This window comes from Loxodonta africana, chromosome 19 (genome assembly GCF_030014295.1).
Source record: "Loxodonta africana isolate mLoxAfr1 chromosome 19, mLoxAfr1.hap2, whole genome shotgun sequence".
In the NCBI taxonomy this organism is placed as follows: domain Eukaryota; kingdom Metazoa; phylum Chordata; class Mammalia; order Proboscidea; family Elephantidae; genus Loxodonta; species Loxodonta africana.
Genome location: NC_087360.1, coordinates 34,545,370 through 34,563,186, shown reverse-complemented (window position 1 = coordinate 34,563,186; position 17,817 = coordinate 34,545,370). Strand labels below are relative to the sequence as shown.

At 44.8% G+C, this 17,817-nt stretch overlaps 1 protein-coding gene across 1 annotated transcript in view; it reads right to left on the bottom strand.

Annotated features, from left to right (window-relative positions):
• The window catches only part of CLTCL1 (clathrin heavy chain like 1), a gene marked incomplete at its 5' end in the record, with an annotated part of 157,252 nt that overhangs the window by 11,807 nt on the left and 127,628 nt on the right, over positions 1-17,817 (bottom strand). The window contains 6 exon segments of the mRNA XM_064271932.1: positions 462-611; positions 699-841; positions 844-865; positions 4,439-4,546; positions 7,171-7,259; positions 7,262-7,331. Of these exon segments, the coding sequence (XP_064128002.1) occupies positions 462-611; positions 699-841; positions 844-865; positions 4,439-4,546; positions 7,171-7,259; positions 7,262-7,331 (582 nt within the window).

Below are 17,817 nucleotides of genomic sequence, written 5' to 3'. Positions count from 1 at the left end.
TGGGACCCCTGAGCTGAGAGGTAACTAATGAAGAGGGGCAGCCCAATGTCGAGACAGAGTGGAGGTCTGAGGCAGAAGGAAAAGCACCTGCCAAGGGCTGGCTGTGAGGGCCCTGGGCCCTGGAGTGCACTGCGGAGGGTGGTCTGGGGAGGCAGAGGACAGTGGACCACACAGGCACAGCTTTGCAGACAGGCTAGGCTTCACAGACCCACCCCTGCACCAGCCCAGCTGTGTGTGCCAGACCAGTCACTGACCTGTTCTAAGAGCAGTTCCCTTTGTGTAGATGGAATTAACTGCTTGCCTGGGGGTTGGCGTGAGTCACAGGAGACAAGTGCAGATACACCACAGGCGTGGCACATGCTAGGCTCATGACATCCCACCCTACCGGTCCTGGGGCCCTGCATGGAGAAGAGAGCCTGGCAGAAGCAGGCAGGGGCTAGCACTCTGCATCTTCCTTTTACCTTGGCAATGATGTCCTCAAACTGGCCTTCTTTCTAGGCCTCTGTGGGGTGGCTCATCATGGTGAGGACAGCATTGTCATATTCCTCACACTTATCATACAAGAACATCAGCTTAGCCCAGAGATGCGCCCGCTCTGTGCCTCTCAGTACCTGGGGAAAGGTCACAGGCCAAGGGCTCGGGCTTGTGCTACGCATGCATGGACACAACAGCCAGAACCTCAAGGAGGGCTCGGCTACATTGGGGATGTTGACGTGGGACCAGAAGAGCTCCAGGTGCTCTGGCATCTTCTGTGGCTTCAATTTGCAGTAGAGGATGGCCAGCTCTGTGAACATGCCCACATAGGTCCTCTCCAGGCCCAGGGCTGCCTCCAGCAGTAGATCAGCTCCTCAAAGTAGCCCCGGTCCTGAAAGACCAATGTTGACACGCAGGGCAGGGGTGAAGCAAACCCGACAGCAGCCACCCACAGCCAAAGCCTATCCCATGACTGTCAGTGATTTCAAATAGGCCCATGTGAAGAAAACTTCTCAGGCTGTTGAATCATGTTACAATTTCCAATCTTTGGAAAGCAGCCCACCTCACTGCAATTGCCCAGTTTACTAAGTATTGCCCATTTTTATGAAAAGAAATACAAAAAAAAAAAAAAAATGGGTAAACAGAGCCTGAAGATTGTTAGTTTTACCCCATCCTCTCTCTACAGCTCATTCCTTCTGCGACCCTGAAGCCAATTTGTCTTCAGCTCTACTTAGGACCCCCTGCTGCCTCACTACCCGCCCCCTACTCGTTCTCTTCCCTTCCAGCCTTGTTTAAATGCCTTGGCTGATAAGTTCAGCCAACCCCGCGAATCCAGCCCCGACTCCTTCTCATGCCCCCTTGACAGGACCGGCTCCCTGGTCACAGCTGCCCATCATGCCTGATGTGGAGAAGCGCCCACCCACAGATGGCCTCCCACCACTCAGGACTTCCTATCACAAGAGGGCACAAGACGCTGCCTGGCAGCGCCAAGCCCACACCTGAGAGGACTCCCTCAACTTCTCATGAAGTCTCCAACACTCCCTCCCATCTTCACCTCAGCTGATGACCTTGCTTCCTGGTTCGCTGAGAAAACTGAAGCTTTTAGAAGAAAATCTCCATACCCACCTTTCTGCCACGCTCTGTGCCACACATTCTGGCTACAGATACACTATGTGTGCTCCCAGCTCTGGAGCTCTTGGTCCTGACACCATCCAAGGCCACTGATCCAGCACTCTCCCTGTTCTCTCTTCTGCATTAACTTACCTCTCTACAGTCTGCCACCTGCAAACTTCCTTACTTCTCCCATCCTAAAACAACCTCTTCACCCCACGTACCCTACCTCGCCACCATCCCATTTCTCTACTCCCCTTTCCTGCAAAAACTCCTCAAAAGGAGTTCCCTCAGGCCCACCCAATTGGGCTTTGTCCTGCTCCCATGACTCAAGGTCACCAGTGGCCACAACCCTCTGTCTTCCTGTCATCTGCCCCTCAGCAGCACCTGATGTGCTGACCACTCAGTTCCACTGGCTTCTGAGACTTCACTCACTCCTGATTTTTTTCTTACGTAAGTTCCTGGTTGCTCTTTCCCTTCTCAACCTGCTTATGTGGGAGGTCCCAGACTCAATCTCTGGCCTCTTCTTATCTGGCATCTTTATACATCATCGATATGGCAACAACTCCCCATTTTTCTGTCTCCCGCTGGGTTTCTTCTCCGAACACCAGACTCTATCTTTCCAACTGCCTGCTTGATACCTCTGAATATCCACCTGGCAGCTCATAATATGTCCACAACAGGATTCCTGCTCTTCCTACTTTCAGTCTTCCCCATTTCCATTCAAGGTAACTCCATACATACTTCAAGCCAAAACAAATGGAGTCATCCTTGACTATTTTCTCTCATCCCACAATCAATCTGTTAAGGATTGAATTGCGCCTCCCCAAAATATGTATTTTAAATCCTAACCTTGATACTTGTGGCTGTAATCCCATTTGGGAATAGGGTTTTCTTTGTGATATTAATGAGGCCCAATCAGTGTAGTGTGTGTTTTAAGACAAACACTTTTGAGATATGAAAGAGCAGATTAGGCACAGAGAAGCAAGCAATGACCATTGGGGAAGATAGATGCTATGCTACATGAGGATTGCCAAGGAGCTGAGGAGCAGAAGTTGGAAAGAGATAAGGACCTTCCTCCAGAAGAGAGAGAATCTTCCCTTAGAGCCAGTGCTCTGAATTTGGACTTTTAGCCTCCTAACTATAAGAAAATAAATTTCTGTTTGTTAAAGCCACCACTTGTGGTATTTCTGTTATAACAGCACTCAAGTTGGATGCACATTCAAAATAAAAAACCAAAACCATTGCTGTTGAGTCAATTCTGAGGACCCTATAAGACAGAGTAGAACAGCTCCCATAGGGTTCCCAAGGAGTGGCTGGTGGATTCGAACTGCTGACCTTTTAAGAAACCTCAGCTCTTAATCACTGCACTACCACGGCTCCATTCAAAATACACATCCTAAATTTGCCCATCTCTCACCTTGCATCACCACCTCCCTAGGCTGAGCCACCATCTCCTCTAGCCGAGATTGCTGTAATAGTGACCAGCCGCAAGTCATTCATAATGGCCTGGGGTCTGGCCCTCCTCCACTCACCCTCACTCTCAGACTCCAGCCTCAGGGGCTCCTTCCTTGGAGATTTTGCTCTGCTAATCCTTCCTGAAATATTCCTCCCTCAAATATTCACATGGTCAAGGCCCTCAATTTCTTCAAGTCTTTGCTCAAATGTCACCCTCTCAAGTAGTCCTGCTATACCTTGACCGCACCTTTATGAAATCCCACCCAACCCATCCACCCCAGCACTCCCACCCTCCCAAATCTGCTCTATTCCCCTCTGTAACTCATAACCTCAAACACACTACATGATTTACTCATTTATGCTGGTTTCTTGTCAGTCAACCTCGCTGAATGGAAATTCATCTGAATAGGGATGTTTGTTTTGTTCACTGATACAATTATCTAGAACAATGACCAGCACACAGTAGGTGTTTGGACATTTGCTGAACAAATGAAACTCTACCAGCCTCTGGACTACATTATTACTTTTCCTGCTTGTTTTGATTCATTTCTCAAATCTCTGTGTGTTAAGGGGGGGCATTTGTCATTTAAAAGTCATCAAGTCTAGCTTTATACTGTGGGCATCAACGCATGCATTTCACAGGCTCACAGGTCCCCTGAGAAAGGCCACAGAGTCCTGTGACTCACTGAGCCTCCTCCAGGCTACACTTCACCCAGGAAGGGGGCTGGGGCTGAGTTCCATGGGAACGGTAACAGAGCTAAGCAAAGTCCAACGGTCTGTCTTGACTAACCACACCTGGTAGGACCACACAGCTGCAGGAATCCCACAGGTGGAGGGCCAAGTCCCTAAACATGCTGATGTCTTTCAGATACTAAATAGCAAAGCGTAACTACAATACAAACATGCAGTGCCCCTACCCTTCCAAAGGGGCCCCTCAGGGACACGCAAACTTTTTTTTTTCTAAGGCTTTTAGTAATTCTACCTCCTTGGGGCTGCACACCACGGGAACTAGGGTTTGGACCCTAGCTCTGCCATGATTGGCCCAGTATTCTCAGCAACTTACCCAGGGATTCTCCCCAGTTTGCAAGCCATTGACTGCGCTTCTGCAGATGCACTGACCAGGAGCAGTCAGAGAATTTTCACAAACACAAAATACTAGCCAGCCATGAGGCCCAAGGTGCCTAAGAAGCCCATGTGAATTTCCCTTATAAACTGAATGCCTAGTGCATGAAAGAACTGTCCCCAAAGAGACAAAGCTCTGTATTTTTCACACTTATTTGCAGATGCAATACTGTGATTCATCACATACTGAGGGAATGACTGCCCCTTTGTTAAGAGCATTTCAGTGTCACTCATAACCTTCATTAGCAATAGTGTCTGGCCAGAGGCTAGTTACGTGGTAATAGTGGATCAGTTCCTCCAGCTCATCTGCATGGATGACTATGTGAAGACCACACAGTTGTGCAAGGTGGAACTCCTGCCCATCCATGCAGGCAAAGCACACCTAGGGGAAGCAAGGTCTGAGGGAGTGTCTTCAGGACAGGAAACACAGCACCACAACAGCGAGCTTACAGAGACACACCTGGAACGCAGAAACACCAGCATATGAGGCTGTTTTAAGTTGGCTTCTTGAACAAGTGGAATACTGTAAGATGAACATCATGAGACTTTGGAGAAAAAATAATGACATTTATAATCTACAGGCCAAGGGGGTATTTGAAACCATGGAAAGAGGGAAGCTCATGAATTGCTTCGAAACCCTGTGATGTGGAGCTTTGTTTAGGTTACAGGAAAGTCATGCTGGAAGTTCAGGTTTGGGGGCTTGGAAAGGGTTTAGCAAAGCTCAAGAAAAATTAAAATCGGAGAGAAAACAAGTGCAGCATATTTCACCTGAGTGCTGTTTACATGGGAGGAGTTTGCTTTAGTGTTTATTTTTTTAAAACTGTTTTTTCATTTTGTGCACTGTACTATATGTATGCTTAATGATAAAAAAGTGTTTAAGAAGTGAAGAGCTGCTCTTTGCAGAATGATCCTGCTGCTCAAACCGACTAATGAGGTATCTTGGGCTGAACTGTTTCCGTGGATCTCACTGAACCAACCAGGCACCACAAACATAGCTGGGCCACGAGCACTCCCCCTCCTCGCTTACCTTTTATATGCAATACATGCTTTCACTGTAGAGGAGGTGGAAAGCTCAGATAAAAGCAAATAATAAAATAATCCAGAGATAACTAATCATTGTTAATCGGAGGCATAATCTTTGCCCACTACAGTCTATGTGTGATTTATACATTAGCACCCTCACCAAATCCCCCTCTTGCATACTCACTCACACACGCAAATGGATTTACACTGTATGTTCTACTTTACAACATATTTCTCACATTACATTGAAAACACCTTTCCCCATAAACCCACCTATTCATCTGAACACCCAGGTAGAGTTGCAGTGTGTATGCTATTTAACCAAGGCCCCAGAGTTCATGGGCGTAGGCTGATCCTAATCTTTTATCAAACCATGCTTCAGAGAGTCACTGAAGCTCAGGCTTTTGCACATCATCTTACAAACTCTCTTCCACTCTGTATTATCAGAGAGCCTCGATATTATGAGAGAGCCTCAAGACAACGCGCCCTACCGACTTCCCATGAAAGACCAATCATAGTCCTGTCCAGCATGTCAGGAACTTGGAAGTCATCCTGTCTTCACAACAAGAGAAAAACTGAAAATCAGCAACTGTTCTTAGTTTCATCAGACAGTTGAGGGCACAGAGCAAACTGTTGCCCTGAAAGCTGGAGAGACAGACAGACACAGAGAATCACCGCTTCTGGGGAGCAGAGACCATGGCCTGCAACAGGGCCCCACGTCAGACGGAACACTTAGTAACTGACTAATCGCTGGAGACTGAGCATGGACACGCCTGAATTAAAAACCTCTGGAGGCCCAGCCTTGGGGAGGGGAGAGCCCACACTATTCTGAGTTTCATTTCCAGAAGCCCCACCAGGTTTTCCTTGTGAAGCTCAGAGAAAAAGTCCCTTCTGTCTCCCGCAGGGGGAGAGGAAAGTAACTGTAGGGTAATGCTATTCAGCTACATGCATCCCCTCCTAATGGAGCCAGTTTTGCTTTTCCCCGAAGCATGCTGGGGATGAATTTCGGATGGACTCAGGTTAAGGTACAAGGCCAGGAGTGGTGTGACTAGGCCAGTGGCAAAGGCTGAGGAACGCCTTAGCAACAGGAAGGAAAACATCTGGGCCTGGATGTGAAGGCCCTGGGAATGCTGACTGCCCAAGGATGTGGGAGAAAACCACTGAGCCTTAGTCCCAGCTGGAATGGTATATAAGCTTGTGTCACTTGCTAGGCAGTTGCAGAGTGCTAAACTGATCCAGCCACTGCCCTGGGCCACAGTCCCATAAGTTAGCTTCCCAATAAACCATAGTCATGATCGCTGATCCCAGAGTCTTTCTTCGGTCCCTTGGAGATGCGGCCGTTACACAACAGTAACCATTGTGAAATAGTGCTATGATCTCCTTGACTTTTGCCCACATGAGAAACTGCTTGACCAGAGCAGGTTCCTCTAGCCTTCCTGGTTTATATAAGAGGTGCAAGAAGCACTTGGAAAGGTCTCAACCCAGGGACACAGGCTCACTAGGAGACTGAGACCTAATCCTAGGACTACAGAACACTTACCCTCCCCTGCGCCTTACACATGTCAGCATCAACAGAACCCTACAACTGAGGGCACCTCAGCTCCTCTTACCTGGTACATCATGTTTGGCATCCAACAAAAGACCAACAATGTCAACCCACACTAATGATGCTACTAATGAGGTAATATGACTTAAAACATGTTTGAAATTACAATCATAACACAGAAAGAGAACACATTTATATGCTAATAAAACAACTTCTGGTAGTGACTGGCCTGATATGGGGTTCCCCGTGTCTGCTTCCAACCATAAATGCTGGCTTATGAGGTTCTCTGAGCCATCTTGGAGAATTAAGAATGCTGACTGGACAAGATGTAGACCCCAAACTCATCCCATCTGACAGAAGAGTGTGGAGTACAGATAGACAGACAAGGAGACAATGCTTGTTGGATCAGCACTCTGCTGGGATGTTCTGTGGCTTACCTCCTTCCACATCTGTGTGCTGTTGGTCTTGCGGCTGCTGTCCACTGCTGCCTGACACTCACCCAGGTGGACCAAGGTGGAAGCCAGGCAAAGTTAGAAACACTGCTATACAGCAGCTTGGCACCGTTGCACATTCCCTCCTCGTAACAGCGGTCTCCCACCTACAAAGAATTGGGTAGCTATATGAGACACTCTTTTTGACTTTGGTGAAAGTATACATAGCAAAAGATACACCATTTCAATAATTTCTACATGTACAATTCAGTGACACTGATTATATTCTTCAAGTTGTGCAATCATTCTCATAATCTTTTTCCAACTATTCTACCACCATTAACTTAAACTCACTGCCCCCTAAGCTTCTCATCTAATCTTTTTAGTTGCTATTTGCCATTTGATCTCCCACAGATCATTCTTTAAAAGAGCATAATGCTCAACACAGACATACTTTACTAATTAAAATAAGCTAATTTTTAGTTCAAAGATGACTTCAGGGGATAGTTTCAGTTTAAGGTTTCAAGATTATCTGAGGGCAATATTTTTAGTGGTTCATCTAGCCTCAATGGCTTCAGAAAGTCTGGGTTCCATTGAGAATTTAAAATCTGTTCTGTATTTTTCCTCCTTTTGATCAGGATTCTTCTATAGAATTTTTTTTATCAAAACATTCAGTAATGGTCGCTGAGTACCATCCAGTTCTTCTGGTCTCTATGAGACACTCTTAAATGGAAAAACTTCACAGAATTGGTTTTAAGCTCCTTGATGGCAGAGCGGCATTTTTCTGTTTCTACAGGAGCTAAGTATTTCTAATTGCACCAGCAGCACAGGCTGCTGCAGGGGACCCGGGAGATGATATGCTCTTTGTTCAGCTTGGGGAATGGCCATCACCTGCCCACCCATGCCCTGACACTGCGCCCTCTCACAAGCTTGGCTATCATCTCCACATTGCACCCATTGGGCCTGAGGCCAAGGAGGTGTGCTCCCTCTGCTTTCAGGCCACCCCCCTCCTCCCACTATAAACTGCCACCTATGAGCCTGTGTTGGGCAGTAACCCCAGCCCTGTCTTGCTGTCATTTACAGATCTTCCTCGTTCCTTGGCAGTGTTAGCTTTCTTTGACTTCCTTTGCTGTGAAGACCTCACAACAGCTGGTTAATGCCATGGCCATGCCCTAAACCTTGTCAAAGAGCTGCCACCCCTTAAAATCCCTATCACAAATACCTACTCTCTACCTAGCTCCTCCTTTGCAGCTCACTGCCTCTAGCATCCCAACTCCACCAGTCCATCAACTCTACCCCTCAGCACCCTCAGTCTGTGCCCAGCTTACTCCATGTCTATGTGACTCTGCATTCCCTCTCGACTCCTTTGGTTGGACTCCTGTGCTAAACCCCAGTGCTGCTTAAAGCCAATGCTCCACCTATTGCACACCTGTGGCTGGAGAGCTAAATACAGACAGCTGAACCCAAAAGTGCTCACCGGTCTTCCTTTAAATTCATGAGCACTAACCTTAAATGAAGGAGCCCTTGTGGCTCAGTGGTTAAGCGCTCAGCTGCTAACTGAAGTGTCAGCTGTTTAAATGCACAGCTGCTCCTTGGGCGAAAGGTGTGGCAGTTTGCTTCCATAAAGATTACAGATTTGGAAACCCTATGGGGCAGTTCTACCCTGTCATATAGGTTCACTAAGAGTTGGAATTGACTTCATGGCAATTTTGTTTTTTTTTTAATTTTAAATAAGCTCACAAAATTAGCAATCTTACAGACTTCCCGCCAACATGGTGCCATTGAAAGAAGCACCATGCCGTCCCTCCACAGCAAAGACCTGAAAAACTAAGTAAAACACAGACAAACATCATTCCTAGAACCTGAAGTGTCAAATGAAGAGCTAGAGAACTCAGCCAAGCACCGAATGGAATAAGAAACTGAGAGAGGCCAGAAAGTGAGGAGAGATACGTGCGGAGGGCCCCATTAGCTAACGCAGGATGAATCTACCATCTTGGACTCCTGTCGGAGATCAGCAGACAGGGAACATGGGAAAGCAGCTTTGCGGAACTCCCAGCAGGAGACAGAGCACCTGGTAACCAGTGATACACGCTTTCCCACCCAGCATTCTCTTCCCACTGCTCTACCTCTGAGCTTCCTGGCTGGCTGTGGTGGCTTGGCTGGCCAGGAAGTGCAGCATCCGTGCCACTTGGATTCGTGCCACCCACACTGTAGATCAGCGGGCAGGGAGTACAGGAAAGCAGCTTCATGAAGTTCCCAGCAAGGGACAGAGCACCCATTAATGAGCAATATACGCTTTCCTAACTCCCCCCTTTCCCCCTCATTCTTCGGCCTCCTCTGCTTTCCACCAGCTGCAGTCTCTTGGCTGGGAGGCAACTGCTTTGGCCTCAGGCTGCCTGGATTCACCCTGTCCACACTGGCCAGGCCCCTGAGCTGATATTGCTTCTTTTCGTCTCTTTCGGTTTCTTCTGTGCCTCCTACCACCTCCCTCTCCTTTCTCTGTAACACCTGGCTCCATGTGCCATCTTTGCTTCTTCTTGAAGGGCTGTGAAGCCACGCTTGACTGGGGAACCACTCCCCTGGCCCGCGACATCATGCTGGTGGAATCCCTGGGGCTTTTTTTTCCCCTTGTTTTGCTTTGTTCTGTTCTGTTTGTTTGTTTTCTTTTTCTTTTTGCAGCTTGGGAGCCCTTTCTAGCTGGGCTGCACTGCACGGCTTAGGAGCCACTCCCCCAATCTGCACAGCTGTGTAGGTGGGATCCCTGGGGGCGTTTTTTCTTATTCTTTTTCTCTCTTTTTCCCTTTCTGTCTGTCTTCATTTCTCAGTTCTTGTCTCTCTACACTTACCTTTGTTTCCTGTCTCCTGAATACTCTTTTTTTTTTTCCTGAATACCTGGTGCTCTAGCCAGGCTATGCTGCGCAGTTTGGGAGCCACTTCCCTGGTCTTAGCAGCCCCATTGGTGGGACTCTGGGACTCCTGGGGGCTTTTCTTTTCATTTTTTCCTTTCCAGATTTTTATCTATTTTTTTTTTTCCTTTTTCTTTTGCTTTTCTCCATTTTTTGGTTTCTTATCTCTCCAGTCCTATGGTAAGCTCCCTTAAGTGCTCTTTTTTTTTCCCTCTCTTTGTTTGGTTGTTTGTTTTTGGCTCCTGTTTCTCTCTCCTCTTTCCCATACCCTTATTAGCTCCACACATCACAACCTCCCCTCTTTCCTGCCTACTTGTACCGTGCACTGAACATCACACCTCCAAGAAGCACAGGCATGGCCTACTGGAACCTAGCCAGCACTGATTTCTGGCCCACCCTGTCAGCCCTACTACGTGCCATAAACAACCCATCCCAGCCCCCTTCCTTCAGCTGGACCTGCCCTGCTGTGCCATAGCTGAATGACTGGCCGTGCCCATTGGACATGGAAATGAAAAGAATTGTGACTACAGATGAGCAAACAACAAAGAACACACAGCCCACCTGCTCAGACATAACCAAATAATACAAAAAAGCAGGACGAAACAAACAAATCTACAATCAAGAAACGAAGAAAATAACAAATGACTACCGAATGTCCCGAAGACAGCAGACAATATCAAACCATTTAAAAAAACAGGACAGGATTGGTCCCAACCCCCCGGTAGGTGTCAAATGAAATACTAGATGACTTTTACGTAGGAGAAAAGGTACTAGAACTACCTGACAGGGAATTCAAATTTCTGATATTCAGAGCAATCTAAGAGCTGAAGCAAAAAGCAGACAAAAATGAGGAAAAAATAGACGAATTTTTGGAAAAGGGAGACAAATTTATGGAAAGCACAGACAAAAAATGGAACAATTCAGGAAAGTAATACAAGAACAAAATGCCAAAATAAACCCATAACTAGAAATCATACAAAAATTACAAATCCAAAAGATAAACAGCAAGATTTCAGAAATCGTCAGTGTCAATGTTATAGAAGGGCTGAGGAGCTCAGGTTTGAGATGATGGAAGACAGAATCAGGGAAATGGAAGGCAAACATTTGGATACAACTCTGTTTGAGGAAAAATCAGAAAAAAGAACGAAGAAAAATGAAGAAACCCTGAGGATTATGTGGGATACAATCAAAACCAAAAATTTCCAAGTGATCGGAGTTCCAGGACAGGGAGAGAAAATGGAAAACACAGAGAGGATCATTGAAGAATTGCTGACAGAAAACTTCCTTAATATCATGAATGATGAAAAGCTGACCATCCAAGAAGCTCAACGAACTCCATATGGGATAGATCCCAAAAGAAAAACACCAAGACATATTATAATCACACTAGCTACAACCAAAGACAAAGAAAAAATCCTGTGAGAAGCTCGCGAAAAACAAAAAGTCACATACAGAGAAGAAACAGTAAGACTAAACTCTGATTACTCGGCAGAAACCACGCAGGCCAAGAAGGCGATGGGGTGACATATGAAACCTTGAAAGAAAAAAATTCCAACCAAGAATAATATAGCCTACAAAACTTTTGTTTAAATATGATGGTGAAATTAGGACATTTCCAGATAAACAGAAATTAAGAGACTATGTAAAAATCAAACCAAACCTACGAGAATTATTAAAGGGAGTTCTTTGGCCTGAGAACAAACAACATCAAACCACAGCCTCAATCTAGGATACAAAACTGTACCAGCCAGATACCAACCTAGGAAATGAACTCTCAAGGACTATCCAAAACCAAAACAATTGTAACAAGGAACCAGAGAGGTTAATCCGTAAATGTTCACAATGTCAGAACAATAAAAGAGAAAATAAACGGTATAGGTATAGACCTTTCTAATGGAGAGGAAGGCAAGGTGATACCAAAGAATAATAGACTGGTTCAAACCTAGAAAGATAACAGTAAATTTCAAGGTAACCACAAAGAAAGTTAACAAACATACTCATCAAAATAAAGAAAAACATAAAGTCTCAATAAAAACAAAAGAAATGAAAAAGAAATCCACAAACAAAAGGAACTCAGCACAGGAGAGTAGGAAGAACAAAGAAAACAGTAGCACCACAAAAAAAAGCACTACAAAATGACAGCAATAAACTCAACGATAAAGAACAACAATGGATCTGTGAAGCATCTCACAACATCGATACATCTGGAGGACATTATGCTGAGTGAAATAAGTCAATCACAAAAGGACAAATATTGCATGAAACCACTACTGTAAAAACTCATGAAAAGGTTTACATACAAAAAGAAGCAATATTTGTTGGTGACGAGGGACGAGAGGGGTGGGGATGGAAAAAGTTTAATAGACAAAAGATAAGCAGTAAATTTGGTGAGAGGTAAGACAGTACACAATATTGGGGAAGCCAGCACAACCTGTACAAGGCAAGGCCACAGTAGCTCCACAGACTCATCCAAACTCCCTGAGGGACCAAACTGCTTGGCCAGGGGCTGTGAGAACCGTGGTCTCAGGGAACATCTAGCTCAATTGGTACAACAGAGTTTATAAAGAATATGTTCTACATTCTACTTTGGTGAGTAGTGTCTGGGGTCTTAACAGCCTGTGAGTGGCCACTGGTTTCTTCCCTGGTCTCACCCCTTCGGGAGGAAAGAAGAATGAAGAAAACTAAAGACACAAGCGAACTAGATGGTGCCTGGCTACCATCACTGACTGCTCTGACAGGGATCACAATAGAGGGTCCCCAACAAGGCTGCAGAAAAATGTAGAACAAAATTCTAACTCAGAAAGAAAGGCCAGACTTGCTGGCCTGAGACTGGAGAAACCCTCAGAGTATGGCTCCTGGACACCCTTTCAGCTCAGTAATGAGGCCCCTCCTGACATTCACTCTTCGGCTAAAGACTGAACAGGTCCATGGAACAAAACAAAACTAAAGGGGCGCACCAGCCCTGGGGTAGGGACTGGAAGGCAGGAGGGAACAGGAAAGCTAGTAATAGGGAATCCAGGGTTGAGAAGGAAGACTGCTGAGATGTCATAGGGTTGTTAACCAGTGTTATACACCAGTGTGTGTACTGTTTGATGAGAAACTAGTTTGTTCTGTAAACCTTCATCTGAAGTTAAAAACAAACACACACGCACACACACGTATATATATAAATATAAAACAAAACTAGCAATCTTACTTCCTTAATTTGTACACTCTCTTGATGAACTATTTCATATCTTCTCTCCTCAAATCCAGTAATGCCTCAAGTGGATTACCCGGCTTCCCATTTCCTGAGAGTCAGAGAAACCTTTCCACAGCACCATGGCCATGTCTGTCCCCTCCCTGTGTCTGTGGCCTACATGCCTCACCTTCTCTCTCACTATGGATGAGGGGCTCTGCTAGAGCAACTAACCCCACTCCTCTTTACCTGCTCAAGGACAGTGTTCCAGCAACCCCTCTGCCTCAGTTCCTCGCTCTGTACTAAATCATTCCCATGAGCTTAGGAACCATCACTATTTCTCCCATCTTAAACAAAAGAAAAAAAAAAAGTAGGATTTGTTTAAATCCTACTCATCCTGACCTCAACTTTATTTCTATCCTTTCCTTTAGAGCAACTTTTCTCAAAAGTGGTGCCCAAATGTCTACCAGAGCTGTCCTCAGTCTCTTGCATCCCCTCTGGAACCCATTCCAGTCAGCTCTTGTCCCTGACTCTCCATTTGCCTGAACACTTTCATTGTTGATTGTCCTGCTTCAGCCACCACAATTCCTCTTCACTGCTCCCCCAGCACACCACATCCACTCCCTCAGGCCCCCTGCACTCGCTGTTCTAAGTTCTCCTCCCCTAGAGGGATGCAGACTCAACCCCCCTTCACAGACACCTTCCTCAGCCACCCTGCCTAAAACTGCAAAGCCCACCTTCATGCTCACTGCCTAACATGTCTCACCACCCCCATTCCCTGCTGCATTTTTCTTCTTTAAACTTACCACTTCACATGCTATACATTTTTTGAATGGACTTTTCAAACCCTCCATAAGGGCAGAAATTCGATCACTATTTTCACTCCTGTGCCCACAGCCCCTACCCTGGCACAGAGCAGATGCTCAATATAGGTTTGTTGGATGAATGGATAAATGAAGGACTGTATCAAAGGGTATGACCATTTAAGACTCTAGTTACACCAATTTAAAGGAAATACAGGGAAAACACTCGTCTGTCAGTTTGTCCTACTGTGGTGGCTTGCCTGTTTGTGTGATGCTGGAAGCTATGCCACTGGTATTCAAATGCCAGCAGGGTCACCCATGGTGGACAGGTTTCAGTGGAGCTTCCATACTAAGGCAGACTAGGAAGAAGGACCTGGCAGTCTACTTCTGAAAAAACTGGCCGATGAAAACCTTACGAGTAGCTGTGGAACACTGTCTGATATAGTGCTGGAAAATGAGCCCCTCAGGTAGGAAAAGGCACTCAAAATATGACTGGAGAAGAGCTGCCTCTTCAACGTGGAGTCAAGCTTTCAGGACCTTCATTTGCTGATGTGGCATGACTCAAAACGAGAAGAAACAGCTGCAAATATCCCCTAAAAACTGGAATGTACAAAGTATGAATCTAGGAAAATTATAAGTCATCAAAAATGAAATGGAATGCATAAAAATTGATATCCTAGGCATTAGTGAGGTGAAATGGACTGGTATTGGTCATTTTAAATTGGACAACCATATGGTCTATTATGGAATTGAAGAGGAATGGCATTGCATTCGTCATCAAAAAGAATATTTCCAGATCTATCCTGAAGTACAATGCTGTCAGTGATAGGATAATATCCATATGCCTATAAGGAAGACCAGTTAATACAATTATTGTTCAAATTTTTGAACCAACCACTAAGGTCAAAGATGAAGAAACTGATGATTTTTACTAATCTCTGCAGTCTGAAATTGATCAAACATGCAATCAGGGTGCATTAATAACTACTGGTGATTGGAATGCGAAAGTTAGAAACAAAGAAGGATCAGTAATTGGAAAATATGGCCTGGGTGATAGAAATGATGCCAGAGATGCCATGATAGAATTTTGCAAGATCAATAACTTCTTCATCGCAAATACCTTTTTCAACAACATAAACAGCAACTATACACGTGGACCTCACAAGATGGAACACACAGGAATCAAGTCATCTATGTCTCTGGAAAGAGATAATGCAAAAGCTCAATTATCATCAGTCAGAACAAGGCCAGAGGCTGACGGCAGAGCAAACCATCAATTGCTCACACATAAGTTCGAGCTGAAGTTAAAGAAGTTACAGCAAGTCCACCTGAATTTAGAGACCATCTCAAGAACAGATTTGATGCACTGAACACTAATGACTGAAGACCAGATGAGTTGTGGAATGACATCAAGGACATCATACATGAAGAAAGCAAGAAGTCATTAAAAAGGAAAGAAAAAAAAAAAAAGACCAAAATGGATGTCAGAAGAGACTATGAAACTTGCTCTTGAACATAGAGTAGCTGAAGCAACAGGAAGAAATGATCACATAAAAGAGCTGAAGGGAAGATTTCAAAGGCAGCTTGAGAAGACACAGTAAAGAATTACAATGAAATGTGCGAGGACCTAGAGTTAGGAAACCAAAAGGGAAAAACATGCTTGGCATTTCTCGAGCTGAAAGAACTGAAGAAAAATTTAAGCCTCAAGTTGCAATTTTGAAGGATTTTACAGGGAAAATATTGAACAATGTAGGAAGCATCATAAGAAGGTGGCAGGAATACACAGAGTTACTGTACCAAAAAGAACTGGCTGATGTTCAACCATTTCAGGAGGAAGCATATGATCAAGAACCGACAGTACTGAAGGAAGAAGTCTAAGCTGCACTGAAGGAATTGGCGAATTGATGGAATACCAATGGAGATGTTTCGACAAATGGATGCAGCTCTGTAGGTGCTCACTGGTCCATGCCAAGAAATCTGGAAGACAGCTGCCTGGCCAACCAGCTGGAAGAGATCCATATTTGTGCCCATTCCAAAGAAAGGTGATCCAACAGAATCCATAAATTATCAAACAATATCATTAACATCACACTCAAGTAAAATTTTTCTGAAGATAATTCAAAAGTGGTTGCAGCAGTATACAGACAGAGAACTGCCAGAAATTCAAGCTGAATTCAGAAGAGGATGTGGAACAAGAGATACCACTGCTGATGTCAGATGGATCTTGGCTGAAAGGAGAGAATGCCAGATAAGATGTTTACCTATGTTTTACTGACTATGCGAAGGCATCAGACTGTGTGGATCATAACGAATTATGGATAACGTTGCAAAGAATGCGGATCCTGGAACACTTAATTGCGCTCATGAGGAACCAAGAGGCAGTTGTTCGAACAGAATGGGGGGATACTGCATGGTTTAAAGTCAGGAAGGGTGTCTGTCAAGGTTGTATCTTTCACCATACCTATTCAATCTGTATGATGAGCAAATGATCCGAGAAGCTGGACTATATGAAGAAGAATGTGGCATCAGGACTGGAGGAAGACTCATTAACAACCTGTGATATGCAGATGACACAGCCCTGCTTGCTGAAAGTGAAGAAGACTTGAAGCACTTACTGATGAAGATCAAAGACCACTGCCTTCAGTGTGGATTACACCTCAACATAAAGAAAACAAAAATCCCACAACGAGACCAATAAGCAACATCATGATAAATGGAGAAAAGACTGAAGTTGTTTCAAGGATTTCATTTTACTTGGATCCACAATCAACACCCATGGAAGGAGCAGTCAAGAAAAACAACGTATTGCATAGGGCAAATCTGCCGCAAAAGACCTCTTTAAGGTATTAAAAAAGCAAGATGCCACCTTGAGGACTAAGGTCCACCTGACCCAAGCCATGGTATTTTCAATTGCTTCATATGCATGTGAAAGCTGAACAATGAATAAGGAAGACTGAAGAATTGACACCTTTGAATTATGGTATTGATGAAGAATATCGAACATACCATGGACTCCCAGAAGAAGAAACAAATCTGTCTTGGAAGAAGTACAGCCAGAACGCTCATTAGAAGCAAGGATGGCGAGGCTTTGTCTCAAGTACTTGGACATGTTATTGGAAGGCACCAGTCCCTGGAGAAGGACATCATGCTTGGTAAAGTAGAGGGTCATCGAAAAAGAGGAAGACCCTCAATGAGATGGACTGAGACAGTGGCTGCAACAATGGGCTCAAGGATAACAATTGTTGAGGATGGCGCAGGACTGGGCAGTGTTTCATTCTGTTGTACATGGAGTCACTGTGAGTCAGAGTCGACTGGACAGCACCTAGCAACATCAACAAAGAAGAAAAACATCACGAAGTACAGTCAACAGAAGCCAGACTCTGGGAAATCAACAAACCAGATGTAATTTCTTCAACCAAACAATGGCAAGGAAAAAGAGAGAGAGAGAACTGAGAGATTAAAGAAACAGATTAACCAACTGCACTGACTAGGCTAAACTTGGAGATCCCAATTCAAACAAATTGCTAAAAAATTTTAGGAAAATCAAGGAAACATGAGCACTGGCAGATTTGATATTAAGGACTTATTGATTTAGAGGATATGTTGATAGTATTGAAGTTAAGTTTAAAAGGGTGAATATATCAACATTTAGAGACCACAGAATATTTAAAGATGAAATAGGAAAAAAGTATTCCTGTTAAATATTTCTTTGTATTCTTGGAAAACAAGAACTTCTGTGTCTGGGGGGTGTGGGGTTATAAGGGTT